We start from the raw sequence: 26,725 nt of genomic DNA on the forward strand, positions 1-26,725 counted from the left end.
AAGGACATTAAAGCGTATTTGTGGAGCCTGGGAGAAGCAGAGCACACCTGTCAGCAATTTATTAGGCATGTGGACTAGAACAAACAGATGCAAGGGACTCATCCTATGACTGTTTACTCTGAATGGCAGGTAATGTCCCTGAACCAACCTCATTTCTCTGGAACCACTCTTGCAATCAGAGAGTTGGGGGCCTCACCTCTGGGGCCACATTCCGCGTTTCCTGAACATAGCCAGGGTGTCACTGGGGAGGAAGCCATGCAGGCACCGCCCAGCCAGGCAGTGCTACACAAGTCACTGGAAACAGAGGGCTGAAGACCTAGCGGCATCAGGACAATATGAGTCTCTTTTAATCCTCTCAGATGTAAAGTGACCTACTATATCTATAGGCATGAAATGTGTGGATTCACAAAAACAGAATGGACGTTTATGACTTTACTATTCTTTCAGACCCACTATAGATAGATGATGTTTCCCAGCATGTAAGGAAGAACATTTCCTAGTGGGTCACTCTGAAGTGACTATCATGGGAAAGACACTGGGGCATCCTGCTGCTCTAAGTGTGTGCTGAATGAAAGGCTGCACGAACAACGCATAGGCACTTCTGCTTAGCTTCCAGCACTCTGAGCGTGTCCAGAGAGTGTCATTTAATGGTGGTGGACTTCAGCTGCTCGCCTCTTCTGTCCAGATCTTCCAGGTCTAAAATCAAACCACATCACTCACCAGTGTAGAAATTCGTACATGATTTAAGATTCTATACGTACTTTAGATTCTGCTTTCCCAGCTGGCAAAAATTCCATTTCAAAAACTGGATTATCATGGTGGCCAACGATTACAAAGTAGAAGTTGCCAGACATTATCTTTATTATATGGCTCCTAATAAATGAAAAACAATACACATTTTCAGTACTCAATACTGAAATCCAAACATGATTTACAAAACTCCAGAATCTTTTTTCCTTAGCTTATACTTGGAATGTTTTCATGTATACTTATAATACATGGACAACTTTTGGACTATTCTAGTTATGTATCTAAGATTTATCCTATAGAATCCAAAGTACTGTATTTTCAGAGAGCACTGGAAACCCTCTACTATAAAATAAAAAAATGCAACATTTTCATGACCTGAAAATTCAGGACATTCATCTCAAGAGTCCCCGTGCGTCTCATGGAATAGCAGGCTTCATTTGGACTGCAATGGTTATCATTCACATGAACACTTACAAAGATGAATAGAGAATATTGGTTAGTTAAGTGCCATTGAAAGTAGAAAAGGCAAAGCAAATAGCTTGTCTCAAGTTCTTCTGAGGCGTCCTTCAGAGAAAGCTAAAAACAACTGTACCACATATAGTTTACAGAGGAGACACTGTATATTTATCTGCAGATTGTGTCCTATAGTCCTGCCTTTCTTCTTGATGTGTGACAGAATTTAAGTACCTACACATGCAAGAGCCTGTGATATCCTCTTTATGTACCTGAATGTAAGGAGGTTTAGGTTCTAGAAACAAAAATTTGAAGTAATATAAATAGGAAGACATTTTGAGGTCCTACAGGGTCTTAGTTGAAAAGAGGGCAATGAGGTTGATCAAAGCAAAATACTATAAACAATTAAGAGAAAGAAAGTTAGTGATTCCACGCCTTTCACTATAGATCATCCAAAACCTGAACTGGTAGACGAATGGGTGGATGGATAGGCAGAGAAACAGAAGAATAGATGGTGGCTGGGGGGTGGGCGGGATGGCCGGATTTACAAATGTGTGTATTTTAGCCTAAGGGCTTTAGAGCCCGACAAAGTTAGGTTCAAGGATAGCTCTGCCTCTTACTAGCAGTGAGGCCACCTTAATCTCCCAGGGCCTGTATCGTCAGCTGCACAGGAGATAACACTGTAGCTACTGCGATGATGCAACCATGAGAATTACACAATCGAATGCCTGGAAAGCATGAAAAGCTAACGCATGGTGCCTAGCTCACCGTCAGTGTTCAGTAAGTGCCATATGGAATACCACGGAGGAGCTTCTGCATGCCAGGATGTGGCCCCTCGTACCGTGCGAATGTGGAGTGGGCATCTGGTTAAGTGGGAGTGTCCTGTCAGCCTCCTGCACAGCCGGTGGGGGAGAACCAAAGAGTCACTCCAAACGTACAGCACAAGCAGCAGACATCTGTTTCTTTGAGTGAAACATTTTGTAAAAGGAAATCAGGCCACATTTGGCACCTTTAGCTCAAACTAGAAGGGTAGGACTGGAAGAAGTGGTAGGCAGGAGACTCTTGGCATGTGGAAATCAGGTTCATTTGGAGCAAAGTCAGTACACCGCAGACTGCAGATGAAATCTCGCCCCATACATCCTCCTTACTAGCCAAAGGCTGCTTTTGCTCTTCAATGGAGGAACTGAGCAGCCGCAACAGGGCCATCTGGCCCACAGAACCAAGAACATTTACTATCTGGGCCTATACAGAAAAAGTGTGACTCTTCTTCAGGGGAAAGCTAAGTAAAACAGGACAACGAAGACAAGCAAGGGCTGGCCACATAGCTCAGTGGATTAAAGTGCCTGCAAGCAGGTACTGGGGACAGGGGTTCTATTCCCAGGCCTGCCATGCCGGCCCTGCCCCGTGGTGTGCTGAGATGGCAATTGAGACTGGGCCTGCTGTTGCGAGCCTGTAATCCCAGTTCTTGGGAGGCTATAAACAGGCAGATTAAATCTGATCTAGTAGTGAGACCCTGAATATCCTGTAGACCCTTCCTAAAGTAGAAAAAAAATAAAATAAAGATAAGCAAGAATGCTACACTAGGAGACGCTGCAATCATTCTCCAGAGAAAGTGAGGGTTAGAGGAAAGAGAACTTAATGTGTCAACCAAGTCACCAATGATATCAGGAATTCTAACTCGATAGACTTTAGAGCTACAGTTGGCCAATGGAAGGGATTGTTCTCTTTAGCATATTTAAGCTGCAGCAGAAGAGGAAAAATAAAAACCCCAAACAGCAGAAGGAAATATATCTCAGGAAACAATTTATATTACCCCCCCACACACACACACTTGTTCTTTTCTGGAATTCCCAAAGGGAAGAGAAGCACAGCGCTTCATATAGCATGAAGAGGAACAGAAAGGGATCTGAAAGATGCAGAAAGGTTCTGTTACAAACTACTCAGCTGGGCACAAGAGACAGAGACTTCTTTATATACATTCTGTCCTTGACTTGAGCTACCAATAATTTGATTTTGTAATCAGCTCAAGAAGCTAGAAGGCCTATAACTCTCCATTCCATTCTGCCAAGGGAAATCTGACAGGTGAGGTGAAAGAACTTAAAACCTGGGACCAAAGTACCCCACTGTCTCAGGAAGATAATAGTTGCGGTCACTTAGTAGCTACATGCAGGCTTATGAGATATCTCTTCTGTCCAACATAGTGAGCTTTCTCTCACAAAAGAAATGGTCCATGACTACAATATCCAGAGCAGGAGGCTGGAAACATTTAAAATGTCACTAGTGTCAATGCAAAGGGAATCAGTAATTTTAGTTCATTTTAGTTTAAACACATTTTAATCATAAATACATACTTTAAACCCCTGTATTTGGATAGAGAGCACAACATGAGACAGCACAACTCTAGATAAATGTTCTTAATTTCTTATGAATCAAGATATTACTTAGAATTCCAATATATAAGTGAAGTGATAGAAATAAAGGATTTGCTGTTTAAAGTACCAATGTTTGCACAGGTGTACATAAATGTGTCTGTTCTGAACAGAGGATGCTGAAGCACGCTGTGGAAGGCCAGCCTAAGAATGTTGAGGAGGTAGCCCCACAGCACTCAGCAATAGGTTAAATCAGGGAGTTGAGAAAGAGAGCTGAGATAGTCTCCAAATGCCTAGTTTAGATGACCATGTTGAATAGTATATCCTCTTGAGATGTCACGTCTTAATCTCTGGAATCTGTGAGCATGTTAGAGTTCCTGCCAGAGCAAAAGTAAGGTTACAGATGATGGCATAAAGATGATCTTAAATTAGGGAGATTAAGCTGTAATGTGATCGCATGTGCCTCTAATAATCTCAGCACTCTGGTGGGCTAAGAAACAAAGACTCTGAATTTGATCCTAGCCTGAGCTACATGGGAAGTTCAAAGTGAGCTTGGAGCATAGTGAGACCCTGTCTCAAGAAAAGCATATGGGATATCATACTAGATCATCCAGTTGGGTTCAGTTGAACCAGAAGCACCCTTAAAGTGCAAGAGGGAGGCAAAAAAACAAAGTTAGAGGGAAAAGTGCGTATGGAAAAATGGTCACAGTGATATATCACCAATTGCTCTGAAATCAAAGGTTTTATACCCAAGAAATGTAGATGGCTTCTTTTTAATTTTATTTGTGTGTGTGTGTGTGTGTGTGTGTGTGTGTGGCCAGCTCAGCCCACCAGGGGGCAGGGTGGCTGGCATGTGGTGGTGGGGGATTGAACCATGGTCCCTGTGCTTTGCAAAGCTTGTTCTAAGTAGGTGCTTTAGACCACTGAGCCATCTCACCAGACCCCGTAGATGGCTTCTTGAAGCAGGAAAGCACAAAGCAATATTCTTCCCAGAATAAGCTTCCCAGAGCTTTCAAAAGCAGCACAATCCTGCTGACACCTTCATCTTGGCCCAGTGAGATCCATGTCAGATTTCTATCCACAGAACACTAAGGTATTTGTGCTGAGTTAAGCCATTAAAGTTGTGGCAATTTACCAAGGCAGCAGAAAGAATCTTGCATACATGACAAAGCTGAAAAACCTGCAGCTTGAGAAGGAAGGAAGGAAACATTCAAAGCAGTGTCAGAGCGTGAGTAGAAGACACATTCTATGTAGCAACTAGGAACGAAAGGCAGTTTCTTTGCCAGAGGCAGGGTTTTCAGAGCACAAGGCAAAGACATCAGGGGGAGGCCAAGGTGCATGAATGTGGGCATAACCACTGCATTGTGAGGATGTCAGTGTGGAGAAGACTAGCAGCATGCAATGCTTGCAGAGTGGAACTGCAGACGGGAGCTGTAGCCTAGACAGTGATGCCTCTCAGATGCTGCTGCAATGCTGGAATGAGAGGTATGGTGGGGTTTTAGGAGGCTCCACACTAAAAGAACTTGCTGAGAATGCCAGTGCTGAGGCCAAAGTGCTCTCCAGTGACTAAGAAGGACCTCTGTGTTCAGATGATCTTCAGCACCTTCTTGGGAAGTTGCTGAAGTCTGTTAAGGTCCCTATGAAGAAATCCGCCATGACAAGTGGCTGGAGTAGGTAGCTGATGAGGAGCCAGGGCTCTCACCTGGCGTGGAAGCAGCACCTGTCTCTTATGGTTACGGCAGCTTGAGCTTTTTGGGGGAGGGAGACTACTTTAGCAAACAACTTGCTGATATGACGTGATAGTGGGCAGACAAACAATGCAGAAACTGACTAGTAACAAACATAAAAATGGGACCAGAAACCTCTGAGGTAAGACCAGAGGGACGAAAGCCCACAAAGAACCAAAGTGTATAAAATATCGTAAGAAAAACAAAACACTTTTTAGATTAAGATAAGGAAAAAGCAGACAGGAGAAAGGTTAACTAACTGCTTTAACCACTTGGTACACACTGAATTGTCCTTGTTAAAAAGAACGGCTTTCAAATAGCAAGCATAGAAAAAAATCGGATTAGGCAGGATGCAAACATCACATTTGTCAGTTTTGCTAACATAAAATATCTGTCTGAGTTCAATCCCTGGTTCCGTGAAAAAAAAATCAAAAAAATTGGGCATTTTGGAGATTCCAGTGTTTAGGGCTTTAGATTGACAAATGTGATTGCATTTCCACTGCTGACTGACATTTGAGACAACACAGGGAGAAAAGCACCATCCCCTCAGAGAAAGGTTAAGTAGTATTCCTATTTTCAGAAACAGTAAAAAAGGTTCTCATCTGTAACTGGGTATAAAGAAACTGAAGCAACAGAAATATATATTAAATGCCTGGTTTTTTGGTCAGACACAGCAGGAACTTTTATTATACATTAACTAATGTAATAGGAATCTCTGCAGAAAACAGTAAGTTATTAGTCATTCTCATACTGAGAACAAGCCATGCCAAACTTAGATCTTTTGTTTAGGAAGGAAAATATGATAGATAGAAAATAAATCATTTTTGGAGATAATTTCATATTTACCGAAGAACAAATCGCAGACCTGTAATAGCCTGGGTGATAATACACAGTTTTGCTTGACTTAATACACCAGGTTTGCTGGCACCCTCTATAAGAGCACACCCACTATTCGTTTTGTGCAATGTGACATTCCCAGAGCTACAATAATGCTAGGGGCCCAGTAGGCATGCTTATTTGCTGGAGAAGGGATCACTCACAGCTGATTTGTGCATTAATACCTAAAGAAATGGAATGTTCTATGCCCAGGGTCTCTAGGGAGGCTTGGAGGTTGACTTTAACCAATCCAGGTCAGTACTTGAGTCTACAACTTGGATGAAGATACTTCATCACATTCAAAGATAATGCTAAGGGTAGTTAATTTATTAGAAGGCCTAGGTTAGGATTCAGAAAGATCTCTATGGCTAGGAGTTAGATGAAATTAACACGATATAATTTAAGATGAGAAATAGAGCCTGCTATTGAGTTTCAAAACAAATTGACAGGAAGAAGGAAACCTAAACTGAGAACAATTCAGCTGCAAGAAGCTCGAAGTTTTAATTTACTGCAAGCTCATTAAGAGGCAGTTTGATGTTGTGGTCAAAAGAGAAAAGTAGGGGCCAGGCAGATAGCTCAGTGTCATAAATGCCTGCCTGGCAAGTGAAAGGTCTTGAGTTTGATCCCCAGTTAAAAAAAAAAAAAGAGCTACAGTAATTCTAGGCTGCATTAAGACAAAGAGATGTCCAAGCAAGGCTGGGAAAGTGCTGACCTCCTCTTTAGTAATATCACCTTTGAGGAAGTTCCCAGTTCTGGGAACAACATTTTAAAAGGATCAATAACTCTTTAAAAAATGTTATTGGCAAAGGGTGAGATCTAGTCCAGGGAAAGCTCTAGAAACAAAATTGGAAGTAAAGAAACTAAGGATGTTTAAGCTAAACATTAGCTTAACAACAGTGTTTTTTAGAAAATGTACTAAAATGTGCAGTTTATTCCACATCATTATACAATGTTTACATAGTTATAATTCTGAAGAAAATGCTTTTTCTTCACCAATGTCATGTAGTGCCTCTATCTTTCACTTACTTGATCGTGGAGATTTGGAAAGAGTGGAAATCCTCGTGGAGTTCTTCTCTACGGAGTGGTGGTGGGCTGGGAGTGTGCCCGTCACAAAGGACCTTCAGTCTTAAAAGAGCAACTCGGCTTTTTCGAAGCCTTGGTTTTAGGATTACAGTTATCTGGGATCCAAAGTTTCATCTAAAATAAATTAGTGGTGGACAGAACATTGTACAGTTTAGGATTCTGTCCACCACTAACATTAGTTTCAGTGAGGAGATACAGCACAATACAATTTTTTTTTTTTTAGGGAAGGGTCTACAGGGTGTTCAGGGTTTCACTACTAGATCGGAGTGATCGGCCTGTTTACAGCCTCCCAAGAGCAGGGATTACAGGTGCGTGCGACCACACCCAGGCTGTCTGTCTGTCTGTCTCTCTCCTTCTCTTTAACCCATTAGTGTCAGGTTTATTTCACTTATGAGTACAGTCTCCAATGGCATTCATTTACCTATGAAAATTTCCAATTTATCTTTCTTTATGGCTCAGTAGTACTGCATTGTACAAAAACACATCTTTTTTACCCACTCCCCAATTGATGGGCATTTGCGTTCTTTCATTTTATTAATTTTATTGAGAAACAAATAGCACCCAGTGTCAATTGCAGGCTCAGTGCACCCTGGGGGTACGGCCGACACAGCAGACCCGGAGATCGAACTCCCGCTCCTCTGCCTGCTTTCAGGGGCTTTAATCTGCTGAGCTATTTGGCCAGCCCACAATACTATTTTTAAATATGCTGTTTAATAGAAAAAGGATTTGACTGGGCATAACAAAAGGTTTCTTTTCCTTTACCAATTCTAATCACTTTGTAGTGACTGCCAGGAACTGGTGCTTAGAAAAAAACTGCAGTCAGCAGGAAATAACTGATCAATTATTCATGTCTGCTTGGGTTTGGGGGAGTGCATGGCTTACATGAGGGGCACCACTATATTTCTTAGTTCTGCTAACTCTGCACTAGACAGATTTACTCTACTCTTCTCCATAAGCCAACTTCAGGGCTGCTTATCTGAATTTAGCTGGAAGATAAAAATAAGTAAGGGACAGGAGGAGGACCACTAGCACCAGAATGGGAGGATGAACTCAAAGGCTCAGAAGTTCTTTCCAACTCTCAGCAATTTTAAGTTGCAGGCAAATACAAGACAAAACTCATGAACTGCAATTCCAAAGCCATTTACTTTTTAAAAGCAAACTCTATAGCAGCCTCTAAAATGGAACTTCTAGAAAAGTGCCCTGTGCTCTAGGCAGCAGTGCTTTCTTTCAGTTGTTCCACAGGCTTGAGGCTGCCAGACTGAAGTGGTGTGGCATAAGATATGGCTATTTAAATGAGAAGGAGCAGCATGAACATTATTGATAAGTCTCTAATGGGAAATTTTCCTATTTCTATTATAAGCAGCTCTTCCCACTGCCAAGTTTATGCTGGCTTTTTGTGGACCTGTTAATCTAATTCTATTCAACTTTGGGACCAAAGGTAGGGGTGGTGTGATAGTGTCTTCACGCATGGATGCTTTTAAAAAAAATAGCGGGCTTTTAAACAGTATTTACAACATTTTATTGCACTGAGCTACACTCCATGTTCTCCCCTTTTAACAGGATCTCCCTAAGTCTCTTAAGTAGCTCAGGCTGGGCTTGAACTTCAGATCCTCCTGCCTCAGCTTCCCAGAGTGCAGGGATTACACCACCATGCCCTGATTTATATTGTCTTTCTAGAACACTATTTTCATCATCCTACTATTCTGGTAAAAACTCAAAACAGATTCTCATGTTGTTCCTTCAACCTTATTGTTGGCTTTTGCTAGAGGTGACAGATCTACTTATTTTCTTCCAAATTCACTTTGATTATATCTGTGTTATACTTCAGAGTTACTTTCCTTATTTCTCTTTTTATATTTGGAGCACCCTTCCAGATTGACTGGCCAAACCTTACCCATCCTTTAAAGTCCAACAAAGTCCTTCTTCCACAATTATTTCCAACACAACCTACAGACATGTCTACATTACTGGTGGAAATGTAATCTAGTACAATCACTATGGAAATTAGTATGGTTTTTCCTCAAAAAAACCAACTAAAAATAGAAATTCCATTTGACCCACCTATTGCCATTCTAGGTATCTTCCCAAAAGTGTTAAATACATCATATTACAGTGATAAATGCATATCCATACTTATAGCAGTACAACACATAATAGATCAATCTTGGAAGCAGTTTGCATGCCCATCAACAAATGAATGGATAAAGAAAATGTGGTATTAATACACAATGAATGACTACTGTGGCATAAAGGATAAATTTGAGTCATCTGTAGGAAACGGATGCACTTTAAGTCATAATGTTAAGTGAAATAAATCAGACACACAGGCTTAAATATGGAATGACTTCCCTTATATGAGAAATCCAAAATATTAATAAATTAAAGAGCAAATAAAAATGATAAATAATAAGAACCAGGGAGATAGACTTTTTGCAAAGGGTACAGGTACCCAAGGATAGAGGGAGGATATAAGAGAGGGGGACGAAAACACAATTAAGATGTGTTATGTACAGAAACCAACTTTCGCAATGAGTGTAGTCATTAGGCACTGCAAACCTGGACTAAGAAAAAACCTGACAGGCTGTCCACCTTCTATGAAGTGTGTTATTCTCGCTGCCTCTGAAACACTAAACTTTTCACAGCCAGAGATCAAAACTTGTACTGTCCTTTAGTGCTTGTGCACAAAACTGACAGCGACCCAATTCTGTCCTCATTGGTAGGACATGAGTTACCTTATATCCCCAACACACAACTTTGGAGTCAAACCACAATTTGCACTGCCTCTAAAAGTGTCCTGAGATTTTTATTCCCTGGCTCACTTTCTCTTCTCCGATGTTGTCCTTTTTGTCCACTATCTAAATCTCACTAATCAAGGCACTGATGAATACCACTGTTTGTCACATTGACTACTTCCACCTTCAACTGCCTATCCTTTCCCCAAACACTTTACACTCCCTACAGTGCTTTTGTTCTATTTTTAAGCTGTAATGGTTTCATTATTGCTTCTGAGAGATTTGGTTCCTTTGCTTTCCAATTAGATTTAAGTATCCTGAGGAAGGGGCTCAACTTTATCTTTCTCACAGCACACAAAAGTGAGTATTATAGTTTGTTCCGCTTCCCTGAAGACATATGACACGGTCTGGAGGCAGCTTGTTTTCACAGCAGCGCGCCTGCATGCTGTTAACACATTACAACGCACAGGACTAGACTACTTCCTGCAACAAAGAGTTTTCTGGTTACAAATGTCAACAGTGTCACGGTAAAGAAACGCTGGGTTAGCTGAATACAGTGAAAAACAAGCCTCCCAAAGACGGACCTCTGCTGGTGGAAACGAGGTGTGGCGCGGCCAGGTAGGGCTGCCGGGATTGAGGTAAAAGGAAAACGTCCGCGTCACGCGAAACCTGGGCCGTCCCCCAGGGACTCCGAGCGCCCGCCCCTGCCTCCTTGCTCCCTACCTGTCGTGACACACAGACAAAGGAGACGCCCAGTCAATGCTTAACTCTGCGACCCGCGCTCCGCAGCTTCAGCCGGGAACTCCAGGAGCAGCGCTCGCGAGATAACCTCCGAGAATGAGCTATCGCGAGACTTGTGTGGAATTTACGGTTTGGGCTGCGTAGTTGGGCGCATGCGCCGTGGCAGTGTAGACAAAGGTGGCCACGTAGGCTTATGAGATGTCAGGTGGCCCGGAATGGACTTTGAGCGGTGAAAACTGGCGGTCCTCTCTCGCTGCTGGGCTTCTCTCTCCAGTTCTCCGCCCTCTAACTGCTGCCTTTGAGAGTCTCGCTTAGATCACGGCCTCGCACACCCTTGAAAACCACGGAGAGAGGGAGTGAGCATTTTTGCCAGAGTTCTAGTTCGAAATGCTAGGCTGGCGCTTTCTCCCCTGTTCTTCGGGTCCCCCGGGATACGGGCTTCAGAAGGCAGGGATTCCCTCTGGTCCAGGGTCGGCAGCCTGGGCTGGGCCTCGAATCGGGTCACAGGGGGCAGGCTCGGGAGGAAGCAGATACCCGCTGATGGCTCAGGTAGCTACACTTGCCACTTCGCGGGACCGACGGGAGAGGTCTCTTGTCAGCGCACTCTTGTCAGCGTCCTTGACCCACGGGCATTTTAGGGCTCCACAGCCGTCACTGGCCGATTTTCAGAAATTCACTTCCCCTCTAGCCTCCAAGTAACTCACAATCATTTTCTCTTCCAGTCCATAATGCCCCCCAAGTATGATGTGTTGAGTCAAGATGAACTACGCAAAAAGCTATACCAGACGTTTAAGGATCGGGGTGTACTGGACACGTTAAAGGTACCAGATTTAGGCATAACTGTGTCATGGCTCTTACAAGTGCTACCTTTAGCAAATAATCTGTATTTAAATTCATCCAGAGCTTGGGTTTTTAAAGTACAGTGATGTATGGATTGTACTGGTGATTTATATGTTTATATGGAAAATGTTGCATTTGAGTCAGTTTAAAATAGCCTATCCAAATAATAGATTTATGGAATTGACATTAGTGGTAATATGTAATGAATATATTTTAGTAAGATTAGACTCGTTCTATAAATCTGGTATATGAGTCCTGAATTAACAGGTGGTTTTGTAATACATTTGATGAAGGCCATTGACTCCATATAGAAAATATTAAGTGCACTGCTTACTGTACAGCAGTTTGACACCTTGTTTTTTAAAGACAGGGCCTCAGACTGGGCGTGGTGGCTCACACCTGTAATCCCAGCTCTTGGGAGGCTGTAAACAGGTGGATCACAGTCTGATCTAGTAGTGAGACCCTGAACACTCTGTAGACCCTTCCCTAAAATAAAAAATAAATAAATGAAAAGAAAAAGAATAAGGACAGGGCCTCTTTCTGTAGTCCAGGCTGGCCTTGGACCCACCATGAAGCCCAAAGGGGCCTCCAACTTCACAGGTGTACGCTACCACACTAGGCAGTAGAACAGTTTGAGGAATTACATTTTTCCTTAAAATTATATTGGGACATAGCATTTAATATGAACAGCAGATATGTATTAGTACACTTTATATTTTAATGGGGTGGGATTAGCTCAGTTTCTTTACAATATGCGTTTCAAAAGTATTAAGTAGGAAATTAGAAAAAGTGACCCTGATTAGTCCCATCCTCCTGCCCCATATTTTGTAATCTGATAAAAACAGATTCATCTGGAAAATACAGAAAAGTAGAAGACAGAAAATGATGTCTAATTCAGCCACAGCTGGCAGAGTGTCTATATTGTTTTAAACTGCATGATGACATTTCCTTGTTGCCTTAAATTTCTTAAAATCTTCATTTTCAGTAGCAGCAAGCTCATCTTTGGATGTATGTGTAATTTATGTTGCAGTTTCCTGTTGTTGACTATTTAGTTTCTGTCCAAGTCTACGCATAGCTTTCAGTTGCACTTTTATTTTTTGCTTAGCATAGATTAACATAAGCACTTTTTAAGGTTATTAATGTGTACATCTTGTTCTGTTTTTCTGTGTGTGTGTGTCTTTTTAAGTCTTGCTATGTAGTTCAGACTGGCCTTGAGCTCACTTTGTAGCCCAGGTTGGTCTTGAACTAGCAGTAGTCTTCAGTGTCCTGAGTGCTGGGATCACAGGCATGTGCCACCATTCCCAGCTCTTTTCTAAGTTTTTTGAAACAGGGTCTCACTGTTATTTGGGTTGGCCTTGAGCTCACCATTATTTCCCAGGCTGGTCTCAAACTTGCAGAAATCCTCCTGCCTCAGCTTCCTGAGTGCTGGGATTATAGGTGTGCTTCACCAAGCCCAGCTATACTTTTGAAATTTTAGGCCATTTTTTACATTTAATTCCTTAACCCATCTGTAATTAACTCCAGTGTATTAATCTAGCGTTAATAATTATTAATATAGTTAATAATAATTTCCCTGGAATTAATTGTACTTCATTAATGTACTTTCTAATATTAACAATCCTTACATTCCTTGATGTGTCCTAGTCTAGGTTAGGTCTGACAGTGCTTTACTTCAAATCTGCACTCACCATTGGTACTGGCCAGTCATTATCCTCTTTGAGCTGTCTTTTGGCTTTGGTATCAGGATAATGCTAGCCTTGTTCATTCTGTAGCTACATAGTGTGGCCTCCTGTTTGTTTTGCAGGTGGATATGCACTTTCTGCTATTCCGTCTTAATCGATGGAAGCAGAATCTTTACTTTTCTCTCACCTGAGCTACTTTTTACTTTTTGAAGATTAGTATAGGTGAATTATAATTTTTAAAATTAGCCAAATTTATGTTTTTATTTTCTGTCTTTAAGACAAGTTCTACAGGGTATACAGGGTCTCACTACACAGATCAGACTCATAGTGATCTTTCTGTATTCAGCCTCCCAAGTGCTGGGATTACAGGTGCATGTCACCACTCCCAGTCACAGCGTGCCCCAGGAGTGGGGCCAGCATGGCATGTGGGGGATTGAACCCCAGCTACTGTGCTCTGCCTAAGCAGGTGCTTTACTCTGCTGAGCTATGAGGCCAGCCCTCAAATTTATGTTTTGTCTAGGTATCTGAAAAGAATTTCTGTCTAAAGAAATAAACAATTTAGATGTCATTAAATGAAGCTGGTTAAATATTCTGTTTCCTTATTCTGGTCTAATTAATCAATTTCTGAGGACTCAGAAGTTTCTTTTCTCCCACTTCTCATGGTTACTGTTTCTCCTCCTTCCCCTTCTCTACCTCCGCCTCCCCCTCCTCTGGGTTCTTTTGAGACAGGGTCTCACTGTGTAGTTCAAACTGGTTTTGAACTACACAGTGATCCTCCTGCTTCAGCTTCCTCAGTGCAAGGATTATAGGTGTGTGTCACCATATTTACCTCAAGCCACTTTTTTGCCTCCTTTTAGGAAGTACTACATGATATAATTCTCCTGTGTCATTTCATTTTTTCCTATTTTTCATTTCACTAGTTTATATCATTCATTTTTTTCTATTTTATTCTGTTTCATTACTTGTTTGCAAAAAGACACCATAAATCCTTTTATTAACTAAGGTCTGTCTGAATATACCAATATGTTACAGATGTACTATAATTAAACTCCTTGTAAATTTTACTGATGAAGGATGTTATAGTTACTTTTTCTTTGCTTTATTATTTTAGGTAGTGAAATTTTTTAGGTTAGAATGAACATGCATATTTTGTTCAGTATAAAGGTCTTTTTAAATACAGTATTTTAGGGCCAGGGATATAGATCAGAGACACAGTGCCTGCCTGACAAGCACAAAGTCCTGAGTTCAATTCTCAGTACCAAAAAAAGAAAAAATATTAAAATAATAAATATAGGTTTTTACATGTATAAAAAGTCCTGCTTTATCTTTGTAATTATATGTCATTCTTTTTGTAGTTAAAGGACATAAGAAAGGTAAAATAAGAACTCCATTTGTTGCTTGCTTATATTCTGTTAATATGAATTATGAGGTATTCTTTCCCACAAATCTTGGCAATTTGCTCTTTTTTAAATTTTTAAAAATCTTTTATTTATGTATTTGGTACAGGGTCTCACTACATAGCTCAGACTCAGTGATCCTGTGTCTGCCTCCCCAGCACTGGGATTACAGGCGTGCAACACCATGCCTGGTTTTGGTGGCCAGCATGGCATGCCTGGGCTTCTGGGCCCTGCACAGCATGCAGAACCAGGGATAGAACTTGGGTCCTTGCACTGGCCAGGCGGTCACTTAGACCACCGACCTATCTCCCCAGACCAGCAATTTGCTCTTGAGCTCTGTACAATTGTATATTTCCAAGTTATATGCAAAATAGATTAAAACAAATGTTCTGTAGTCTGTTTAACTAAGGGGATTTTCTTTTCTTTGTTTCTGGTACTAGGAATCAAAACTCATGACCTTGGACTTGCCAGGCAGGTGGTGTGCTGCTGAGCTAAATCTTCAGCTATGTAGGGATTTTCTTAACATCCAAATGGCTAATAATGCCACTGCTATTATCTTTTCTTTTCTTTTTTTTTTTTTGGTGGAACCAGGGATTGAACTCAGGCCCTTGTGCTAGCCAGACAAGCGCTTATTCTACTGACCTATGTCTCTGGCCCCAGTGCTATCATCTTGAGAAAATTACCTACTCCAAACCTAAATTTCTTGATTTATGAATTGTGAAGTTTATTATACTTAACAACAGCCCTTTCCACTTGTGCCAACCCTGCCCCTGGGGCTCACTGAGATGGGGATTGAAACTGGGTGTGGTGGCATGTGCCTGTAATCCCAGCTCTTTGGGAGGCTGAACATAGGCAGATCGCTATGAGTCCAATTTACGTAGTGAGACTCTGTAGACCTTACTAAAAAATACAAAAAGAAAAGACCCCCAAAACAATGGCTTGAAATGTTAATACTCCGTATGAAAGTACATTCTTTTGTTTTTGTATTGAGGATTGAACCCAGGGCCTTCTTCAGGGTTAATAATTTCTCTGTTTTGAGAACCCAGTTTTACTTTGATCAGTGTGCCCAATAAGCTGGTTTGACCCAACAGTATTTTCACGGCCTCTGGCAACCCACGGAAGTGTGAAATTACTGGATGGCCTCCTTTACTTGATCACAGGCATCTGTGCTCTTAGGGACGTGAAGTTAATCTAGTTGGTCTGGCTGAGTTCACCTGGGAGCTGGTGGAGAAGGATTTTGCCTGAACCCACTTGGTTGCTTTTCTCGCCAGTTCAGACAAATTTCTCAGGACTTAGCTCCTACTTTGTGGCCATGGGTCTAGGACCATTCTGGAAATAAAAATGATTCCAATGGAAACAAATCTTTGTATCTTTAGTGAAGCATTCCTGCAAAATTTTCCCTCTTTTCTTTCCTCCCCTCTCTTGTATTTTATTTTGTTTTGTTTTGCACAGACACAACTCAGAAAGCAGCTAATCCATGAGTTGATGCACCCTGTACTGAGTGGAGAGCTTCAGCCTCGGTCCATTGCAGTGGAAGGGAGCACCCTCTTAATCGGTGCCTCAAACTCTATAGTGGCAGATCACTTACAAAGATGTGGCTATGAATATTCCCTTTCTGTGTTCTTCCCAGAAAGTGGTTTGGCAAAAGAGAAGGTAAAGTCTTTCTGTTTTTGAATTTTCTCCTAATAGTTTCTTCCTTTGATAATTGTAAGGTGCTATATAATAGCTAAATGTTCCCTTTTTTGTGTGTTTGGAACTATAGATTGGACCCAAGAAACTATATCCCCAGCCTGCTAAGTGTTTCTTAACTAACTAGTTTCATTTCTTTTTTTTTTTTTTTTTACTAGTTTCATTTCTTGTTCATCTGTGAATTCACAGTGTGTCTGCCGGTAATACACAAGGTGGTATCTTGTATGTTGTTACATCACAAATGAATACTGAATGTGATTGTTATTAATTTTTTGATATTTCAGTCTTTTAGAACTGGAGCTGATCTTATATTCCATGTAGTCTCATTAGCATATAAGTACCATTTCTGTTGAATGTCACCTGTGAACTTGTCACCATGCTATGTACAGTGTAGGTATCGAGTATCGCAGATGACCAACCAGCCCCTGGATAGGTGATTTGCCCAAGGTCATATAACTTCTTTTTGGCCGGGGGTGAGGGTGGGGTTATGGGAATTGAACTCAGGACCTTGCACTCGTCAGGCAGGTCCTGTGCTGCTGAGCTGTTTTCCCAGCCCACATAATTTGTAAGTGGCATAATTTGCGACTCTAGATCACTGAAGTGTGTTCTTTTTAGAATATCACAGTGTCTTCAGATTTCTCTGCTTTGTAATTGCATAAGAGAAGTGATAATCACATACGTAATTTTTTGTATTTTAGAGAACCATCTACAGGGTGTTCAGGGTCTCACTATTAGATTGGGCTCGTAGTGATCCGCCTGTTTACAACCTCTCAAGGGCAGGGATTACAGGCATGTGCCACCATGCCCAGTCTTAATTGCCATCTCAGCACGCCCCAGGGATGGGGCCAGTACGGTTTGAACCCCTGGCCCCTGCGCTTGCCTGCAGGTGCTTTAATCTGCTGAGCTATTTGGCCAGCCCTTGAAAATTGCATACCTAAAGGAAACTGTAAAATTCTCAAATATTAAGAACGTCTTTTGTGTTTTGTCCCTTTTCTGATTATTTTAACTGTATTTTCATCAATATGTTAGTCATACTTTATTATTTTAAAAGTAGATATAGCAAATGCCCTGGTGGTTTTCTTTTTTAAATATAACTTTTTTCAGAACAGTTTTAGGTTCACAGCACAATTGAGTGGAAAATACCTAGAGGTCACATACACCTGCAACCGCACACATACACTGACCTTCTTACCGTTACCAGTTCAACTCTGGATGGTATATCTGCTATGGCTGATGAACTTACCTTGACATATTTAGCACGTGACATTTAGTTTACATCAGTGTTCACACTTGGTGTCATCCCTGACTTTTTACTCTATTTGATCTGTAATTATCCAAAAGTTTCATATTCTAGTGCTTAAAGGAAATGACATTAGTATTTGAAGAAAATCATGAAATTTAAATATGTTTCTTTATTAAGAATTAAACACAATTCATCAAAATTAAGAATTCAATTTTAGTCTGTCGTTCTCTAACTTTCTTATGATGTTTTATAATTTTGCTTAATGTGAGCAATGATTAATTATGTAATTATTATGGCAGTAATCAGTTTGTGCATTTAATGGCTTCTACTCATATAAAATACTTTGCAGAATACTTTCTTCCTTGGAAAGCTATTTGAAAATAAATTACTGCATCTCCGTGTTATAAATGGTACATACTGTAATAGAAATTCATATTAAGAATAGCTATTCACACTGTTTAAAGATGTTTTGGGTACCTTGTAATCATTGTTGAAAGTACAGTGAAAATTTAGTTTCTTTACATTTTTAAGTAGTAATTAACAACATGAAGACCTGGAATTCTCTCTATTCATTAGTTCATTAGATACTATATTTGAGTGTCATCTGAAAGGCATTACCTATTTCTATCAGTGTTAGGCATATCATCTTTGATGTTAAGTATTTTAGAGTTAATTACATTATTGAGAAATTTTTGTCCTTTTACCCTCAACATTTATTGTAACTTATTTAACAATGTAAGAAAGAGTTCCAGTTTTGCATTAACAACATAGTTGTAATCTTCATTTAATCTGACATATGAGTCATAATACCATATTCTGAAACATATCTTAATCATTTAAATTTTTTTTTCTGTATTTTAGAGAAGGGTCTACTGGCCGTTTAGGGTCTGACTACTAGATCAGACTCGTAGTGATTCTCCTGTTTACAGCCTCCCAAGTGCTGGGATTATAGACACGCGCCACCATGCCCAGTCTCAATCACTGTCTCAGCGTATGCCTGGGGGCGGGGCTGTCACAGCAGTTGATCATTTAAAATATTGATGTAAAAAATCTACCTAATTCTTTTTTCCTCTTAAGGTATTTACTATGCAAGATCTATTACAACTCATTAAAATCAGTCCCACGTCCAGTCTCTACAAGGCACTGGTAAGATTTAGTTTTTATTTATTTATTTATTTTTATTTATTTTTTGGCAGAACCAGGGATTGAACTCAGGCCCTTGTGCTTGCTAGGGAAGCACTTATTTTACTGATCCATCTCCCCAGCCCCCTGGATTTAGTTTTTATAACCTGCTTTGATTTGCTCATTATAACTGAATACTTGAGTAAATATAAAATATTTTCTTTTAACAGATTTCAGGATTTGAGAAAGAAAACCAGAAAGGTAGGAACCTTCACCTTAGTGGAAACTAGCAAAATTTTATACATACCTTTTTTCTGTGAAAGTATGAAGCTATTAACTTTTAAAGAGAGGGATAAGAAATTTAATTTAATTTGAAGAAATTTAATTTGAACTAAATCATTTGGTTTTCCTTGCTGACTGTACCTCACCTTTAAAATAATATTTTGTAGGTTCTGACAAACATAGGCTTGTTTCTCCCTTCCCTTCTTTTTACTAACTCTTAGATAGCAAGAGTGCTATGAACAGATTGAAAATATTCTTTTTTTTTTGAAAATATTCTTTGTAAAAATACACATTGGGGTATGTCCACACACACACACAAAAACTAATAACATTTGGCCAAATATCTTTGTATCCTTGGTGTCCCCCTCAAATACGATTTGTAGAGAGTAGAATATATTTGTTTAAAGAATATCTTTCAGCAATAAGGTTTTAAAAAATTTTTGAAGTGTTAGTACATACATAATAAATTACCTTAAACTTAGCCTTGATCATAGTAATCTTTCATAGAATCCATAGCTATTGAGGTTGCCTGACCATATAGTAGATTTGATGGTGGCCTTGGTAGCTTGAACTTAACCTGGCAAATTGCCTTTGATGCATAGTGAATCTTTTGGTGTTTTAAAATAATGTATGACATTGTGTCATGGTCCTTCTGTGTTGGTTTGCTTTTGGATTTTTGGTCTGTTGCCAACACCGCTGCCATCCTTACTAGGATACTGTTTCCTTCAGAACTCATTCAGCAAACCTTTGCGTACCACCTTCTTTTTGTTTCTGTTTTTTGTGAGACAGGATCTTGCTATGTAGTTCAAGCTGACCTTGAACTCATGGCAATCTTCCTGCCTCAGCCTTCTAAATCCTGGGATTACAGGCATGTACCACCATGTGCCGTTTGAGTACCAATTTTTAATCAGCCAGTAGTCCCTTGTTTAACTTCCAGGTCTCCTGGGGTAAATTTTTGATTGGATCACAAGACATTCTAGGTTGCCTGCAAAAGCATTCCTGCTGAAGTGTGGTAAGCACCCTATATTCTGGATGCTAAGGCAACGACATCTAGTTAACTCTGTTAGGATAAAGATGTGTGTATGACTGCTGTCACGTGGTGTTCACTAAACTCATGGGTTTTCAGTCTTGAAATGTGGTTAGTGGGACTAAATAGCTGAATTTTTACCTTAGTTTAATTTAAATTTAACCACACTGGACAGTACAGCCTGAAGGTATATAGATAATGTCTGTTGCTTTGTTATTTGAGCAGGAAATTTGGGGCTTGAAGGGGTGTTGAGAAATAATCTACTTATTACATGCACTTTTATTATCCTTAAAAGGTATTTTGCCTTTACAGTCTCCTTAAATGCTTCTAGTTCAGAAAGATATCTGATGAACAACCTTACCACCATCACCCAGCATCTGAGTAAAATTTCTAGAAGTCAGAAAACTATGGGTATCTAATATGAGAATCATCCTAGTGCCAAAATTTGGATGGAACTGTTTACTAGCCATAAAACAGCTACTATTAAAATGATATTAAAAATGGATAGCTTCTAATTAATAGACTGAGACCATTAAAAATAATTAAGAGCCAGGCATGGTGGTACATGTATATAACTCAAGCACTTAGGAGGCTGAGGCAGGAGAATCGTGAAACTCAAGGCCAGCATGGAATATATAGGTAAAACCTGTCTTAACAAAAGAAATAACAGGTAAGAAAGTATTTTGCCTCTCACTGTCTGTCCCGTGAATCAGACCCTTGGTCTTATTTTATAATCTCCACTCCGGAGGTGCTGACATTTGAATGACCATAGACTTTCCCCTTAGAGTCTACTCATACATTCTTTCCACCTCTAATTCTTCCATTCAAATAATGACGCCTGGAAAATTATGGGTAGAAAGTGTTGACATTGGCCCTTTGCTTTCTGGAAGTTAGAAATCTTTCCTTGTAATTGGCAAAAGAGCCCAGAAATAATCCACATGAATATAGTCAGCATAACTTTTAGAAAGGTGCAAAGGAATTCCATGATAGGATAATCTCTTCAACAAATGATGCAGGGATATTTGGAGATTCATATGCACAGAAATGAAACTAGATTACAGACTTTGCACCTAACAGATAAAATAACTCAAAATAAGCCATGGACCTACATGTGAACTATAAAACTCTAAAACTTGTAGACTAAAGCATAGGTGAAAATCTGTATGACCTTGGGCTTTACAAGGTGCTATATACCACCAGAAAGCATAATATAAAAAGAAAAATATAGAGCAGTGGAACTTTATCAAAGTTAGAGACATCTGTTTCATGAAGGACACTGTTAAGCTTAGGACTGAAAGCTCAAGTTACAAACAGAAAATTTTACAAAATTATCTGGTAAAAGAACTGCATCCAAAATAGCAAGGAAATTTTAAAACTCAACATTAAAAGATGAATAACCTAATTTTAGAACAACCAAAGGATCTGAATAGATTATTTTACTAAAAAAGAAAGATGGTAGCCAGATTCATTGGTATATGCCTTTAACCGCAGTTACTTGGGAGGCTGAGGTCATAGGATCACAAGTTGAAGGCCAGAATGGTCAACTTAGTTAGATCCTGGCTCTGTCTCAAAATAAAATTGAAAAGGGTGGATGATATATCTTTTTTATACTTGCTTATGGAAAATTTCAAACATGTGAAAGTAGAAAGAATAGTAATTAGCAGTGGTTACATCCATCTGCATACAGCCGGAAAAAAGAGAGCTATACAGATAGCTAATAAGTATATGGACAGATGCTCAAGATCATCAGTCGTTAGGGAAATGAAAATTATGACAAGGCGTTGCAACTACATGCCTGTTAGAATGATTCACATTCAGAACAGCAACAAAAAATGCTGGTAAGGGCATAGAGCAAAACGAGCTTTCATTCAATGCGGATGAAAGTTGAGAATCACTTGGGAGAGTTTGGTAGTTTCTTAAAAAGCTAAATGTAGTTAGTTGTACAGTATGCCCAGCAATTATGCTCGTTGGTGTTTACATGACTGCCTGAAAAACTCACATGCACACAGACCCCTGCACTTGACAATATAGGGCAGCTGTATTTGGAATTGCCATAAACCGGAAGCAACCAAGATAACCTTTAGTAGGTGAATGGGTAAACAAGCTGTGGCCCATCCACACAAGATAACATTACTTGTCTCTCAGGAGTGCCCTATTAAGTCATGTAAAAATATAAGTGAATGCAGTAATTCGGAGCAAAGGGGTAAGGAGGTTGAATAGGAGAAGGATGGGAATTTTAGGATTGTGAAAGTACACTGTATGGTACTGCAGTGGTGGCTACAGGACACAAAATCCAGGGAACTTTACCGCATAAGTGAACCTGAAAGCAAATCTAGGAGGCCTGGTGATCCCAGGATGGAATGCAGACTGTGACAAAACAATCAGCCATAATGTCCCCAGGTCGAGGGGCCGGGGCGGGGTGCCAAGCTAACTAAGACTAGTTGCCAGTCCCAAAGCCTTTCTATAGTCGTGCTGGACTTGGGACTTCAGTCAATGGTAGTAGATAGCAAGAGCTAGGCTTCTTGCCTTTTGAATGGGAATTTACAGATAAGCAAGGAAGGAGGCTAGAATGATGCATGTGGTGCAAGACCAGTTGGAGAGATAAGTATGAATTCAAGTTTAGTGTAACATATAACTGCTATATATAGAAGTATCTATAGGTGTAGTGGTACTTTGATTTATGAACTTAATTTGTTTTATGGTTTGGGGGACGATGACTGCATTTGTGTTTGTACAAGGAAGGTGGCTATGGTTTGGTTTGTCACCCCATGCAGAGTTTGCAAATGAAAGCCGGCCGAACACTTTTGTTTGTGAACTGAATTGTTTGTAAGCAGAAGTGTTCATGAACCCAGGTTTTACATGTATGTACACACACATTAGGACTGTGTTAGTGTTTATTTACAAGATCTGTCACCTGACAGACCCCTGAAAGCAGGTACTTCAGTAGCAGTGAGTGCATCAGTTCTGTTTGCGAAAGTTTGGGTTTCTTTTACCATTCTGCAAGAAAAGGAACTAGGGCTCCTTGGAGAAATGGCTGATTTTAGAATCAGACAGAGAATAAATAAGATGAGCTTGTAGCATTTTGTAATGCCAGAGTGTAAGGAAGTGCTTTTAAAAAATTCCACAAAGAGCTCCCAGAGGCCAAAACAGGAACAAGCTGGTGCAACAAAATAAAATAATTGGCTTATCTAAATAAAAGTACACATTATAAACCCAAATATGAAATAAGCAACTCTGAGTCCATGGTGATAGAAGTGATTGAATCAGTGTATGGAATGCAGGTAGGTGAATCCCTCACAGAGGTGTGTATGGGTTTGTGCTAGGAGGGAATAGAGGAAGCCCTTGGGGACTGGGGAAAGTGTGACCCTGGATCTGAGGACCAGGACAGTGTTAGGAATACTTAGGTGGAGGAGCATGGCTTTGATGTTCAGTCAGTATTTTTTTAATGGAGGAAAACTTTCCTGAGATAAAGATATTTTGGGATTAGAAGGGTTTGGGTCTAGGTTAGTATTTAGGTTAGGTTAAGGTTTAGCTGGCTTGTGTTTAGGGGGAAAAATCAGTGAACATAGGTATATTCTTAAACTTGTGTGTCAGAAAATTTTTTTAAAAAGTTAATCTTATACATACTATGGAAAGAAAAAAGTTACCTCCAAAGAAACAACTGACCTGGAATTTCTGAGGAGAAGTGATTGGGAATATTCTACTGGGGCAGCCTGGGTTTTCCATCAAATGCTTCTGACCCGTCATTGCACAGCTCACATGCAGTGTGACACAGGGGACCGATATTCTCCCGGGGGCAGGCATGAGGTGGCTGTGTGATTCTGCCTGTGGAAGGGAAGGCAAAATTATGGGAAAGAGAGTTGAAATCTTGAGCAGAAAAGAAAAAAGCCCTATAACTTGACTGATGCAGAAACAAGTCTTTTCAACTCTCTTTCATTGGTGGTAGACACGTTTGTTTTAACTTTAAAATTTTAAAATTTTTATTAGTACACGTTTGTAGTACACAGTGATTATAGTCATTGTGGGGACCTGCTGCAGGTACTTAACACGTGCTAACACTTTTTATGTCCTTTCCACTTATCCCCTCCCTCCAGTTTTTGGTCCCCTTCTCATTTGCCAAAGACTATTTTTAAAGAATGTTTTTAACTTAGTTGTTTTATTTGCTTTTTGCTATTAGAGGTGATCACTAGAGTGTATACCGTTTGTGCCCTTATAAAAGTAAGTGCAGTTAGGGGCCGGGGAGATGGCTCAGTGGAGTAAGCGCTTCCCTGGGAAACGCAAGGGCCTGAGTTCAATCCCCGGTTCCGAAAAAAAAAAAAAAAAAGTAAGTGCAGTTGTGTAAATTTGTAGAAATAGTGTGACTGGGATAAAGGACATATGCATTTTGAACATATATCAGCACTCATAGATGACCCTTCTACGTCCTGGCTATACCTGTATCGCTCTCCCGCGCCCAAACTTAGTATTATCAAAGTTTTATTGTTAGCAGTGATATAGGGAAATTACAGTTTCTGTATTTAGTATTAATTTCCATTTATTTATTATTTTGTTCACGTTTATCCAGCATTTAAAAAATGATTTCATGTTTACTTGACATTTAATTATTTTTCCTGTAAACTGTTTGTCCTTGTCATTTCCTGTTTTTCTAAGTGCTCCCTGCTATTACGACAATTAGTACCTGTTCTCCCTATTTTTACAAGTATTTTTTCCTTTGTCATTTGTCTTTCAATTTTATTTCATGCAACATAGAAGATTTTTATTTATTTATTTATTTATTTGGTTTGGTTAGATTGACAACTCTCCATATTCCTTCTTGGATTTGTGTCTTGCTTGGAAATATCCTTCCCCAGGAATCATTTTTAAATAATGTTATAAATGATAATGTCATAAAAGCAAGATTGTATAAATATTAAGCAAAGAAGGTTTGAATAAAAGTTCTGAAACAAAACTATATACATTGTATATTTCAGGCTTCCTTATGAATTTCTTAAAAGAATTGGCAGAACATCATCAAGCTAAAGAGGGATGCGATGTGGAAACTCAGACAAGTTCAATGTTTCCTAGCAAGGACTCTCTTGGTAATTGTACCTCAACCTTTTTGCTTCATTTTAGTTCTATTGGTTTTCTCTTTTTTTTTAAATTTTATTTATTTATATGTGTGTGTGTGTGTGTGTGTGTGTGGCCAGCTCAGCCCACCAGGGGGCAGGGCTGGCTGGCATGTGGTGCTTGGGGATCAACCACGGTCCTTGTGCCTTGCCACGCTTGTTCTAAGTAGGTGCTCTAGACCACTGAGCCATCTCACCTGCCCCTGGTTTTCTTTTTGAATGGACGAAATTGCCTCATTTATCATGATTGTTACTCAGACTGGAGAGAAGCCACCTATACGCGATAAGGACATTCATTTCTGCTGGAATCATGTTCCAGGAGCTTGGAAGCAGGAATTGTGGAACGAGGAATTGTTCTCCAGTGTTGTTCCCATTCTTGCCAGGGCTATACTGGCCAAATCATGCAGGGATCCCAAAGCCACCTTCTTCCTAGTTCTCTGAAACATTCTTCCTTGGTCTGGGCAAACTTTATTTTACAGCCATTAAGGTAACATGTCATAGACTTATTTGTTCTGCAGAGAGCTGGAGAAGTCCTTAGCCCATCACTTCACTTTATAGTTGAGGAAATGGAGGAAAACATCTTGAAAATACCCAGTCTACTCAGAATCAGTATTGGAACTTGAGTTTTCTGGCACACGAGGTAGAATTGTTTTGGTTTTTTTCAAGCTATGCAAGATATCTACAATGCCATGTGTTTTGTGCTTAGCAGAGATGGAAAAGAACAGTTTAAACTAATGTGCCTAAGCAGCTGGTCTCCTGTCCTTATTTGTCAATAATAATAGTGCCTGTAACTTGTAAGAAGAAATTCATCATTTGTAGAAACTGTAAAGGATGATTAGAACTTTTGAGTACAGGTTGAATTCCAATAGAAATATATTCCATGTTGCTGGGCATGGTGGCACATGCTTCTAATCCCATTACTCGAGGGGCTGAGGCGGTAAGATCACTGTGAGCCACATAGTGAGTTCAAGGCCAACCTGGACTCCTTAGTGAGACTTTGTCTCAAATATATATACATTTTCTTTTCTTGCATGTTTATTGTAAATTGGTGCTGCCCAATAATGTTGCCTGTATAAGTAATTTAAATTTTTAGGAACTACACCAAAAAGGTGAAAAGAAACAGGTGAAGTAGTTTTTAATAATGTTTTACTTAACTCAACATACCCAAAATATTTCAACATGTACTCAGTATAAAAATATTAACGAGATATTTCATTTCGTTTCTGTATAGAAAGTCCTGTGTTGGACTGCACAGGTATGGAGCATTTGGAAAACATAGAAAAGTAGCTGGAAACCTATGTCTAAAGTGAGACCTACAGGCGAAACCTGTTGCTGTGTTAGTCTGCTCCTGCCAGTCTGTTTTACCCTGTACATACTTTTCTTGCTATTGGTGCCATACATGTTTGGGATTATATGCTCCAGTCAGGTTTTCAGTTTGGTCTGTGGCTGATTCTGTCCCATCTTTGGCTTGAGAGTGACAGGCTTTCTGGAAAGAGTGCTGCCTTGAGTGTCAACAGGCTTTCCTTAGTGCCAGTTGTACTGTAGTTGCTTTACCTGATAAAAGTCATTGCTTAAGATACCTGATCTTGGGGCTGGTGAGATGGCTC

General features: G+C 40.0%; 2 protein-coding genes across 3 annotated transcripts in view; one reads left to right on the forward strand and one right to left on the reverse strand.

Moving 5' to 3' along the window:
* The window catches only part of Trappc2 (trafficking protein particle complex 2), a 42,391-nt gene extending 31,580 nt beyond the window's left edge, over window positions 1-10,811 (reverse strand). Inside the window, exons 1-2 of the mRNA XM_004635049.2 lie at window positions 10,714-10,811; window positions 762-873 (exon numbers count right to left, since the gene is read on the reverse strand). Of these exons, the coding sequence (XP_004635106.1) occupies window positions 762-854 (93 nt within the window). The 5' untranslated portion in view covers window positions 855-873; window positions 10,714-10,811. The remainder of the gene's footprint in view (window positions 1-761; window positions 874-10,713) is intronic.
* Window positions 10,812-10,888: 77 nt separating this feature from the next.
* Ofd1 (OFD1, centriole and centriolar satellite protein) overlaps window positions 10,889-26,725 on the forward strand; it is a 45,787-nt gene continuing 29,950 nt past the window's right edge. The window contains exons 1-6 of one of the 2 annotated variants that reach the window (XM_023719530.1): window positions 10,889-11,111; window positions 11,454-11,552; window positions 16,103-16,303; window positions 18,660-18,728; window positions 18,935-18,965; window positions 24,984-25,091. In XM_023719530.1, the coding sequence (XP_023575298.1) occupies window positions 11,460-11,552; window positions 16,103-16,303; window positions 18,660-18,728; window positions 18,935-18,965; window positions 24,984-25,091 (502 nt within the window). In that variant the 5' untranslated portion in view covers window positions 10,889-11,111; window positions 11,454-11,459. The remainder of the gene's footprint in view (window positions 11,112-11,453; window positions 11,553-16,102; window positions 16,304-18,659; window positions 18,729-18,934; window positions 18,966-24,983; window positions 25,092-26,725) is intronic. The other variant, XM_023719529.1, reaches the window with a different exon arrangement.

The sequence above is a fragment of the Octodon degus genome, unplaced genomic scaffold, assembly GCF_000260255.1.
Source record: "Octodon degus isolate 3935 unplaced genomic scaffold, OctDeg1.0 scaffold00069, whole genome shotgun sequence".
NCBI lineage: Eukaryota > Metazoa > Chordata > Mammalia > Rodentia > Octodontidae > Octodon > Octodon degus.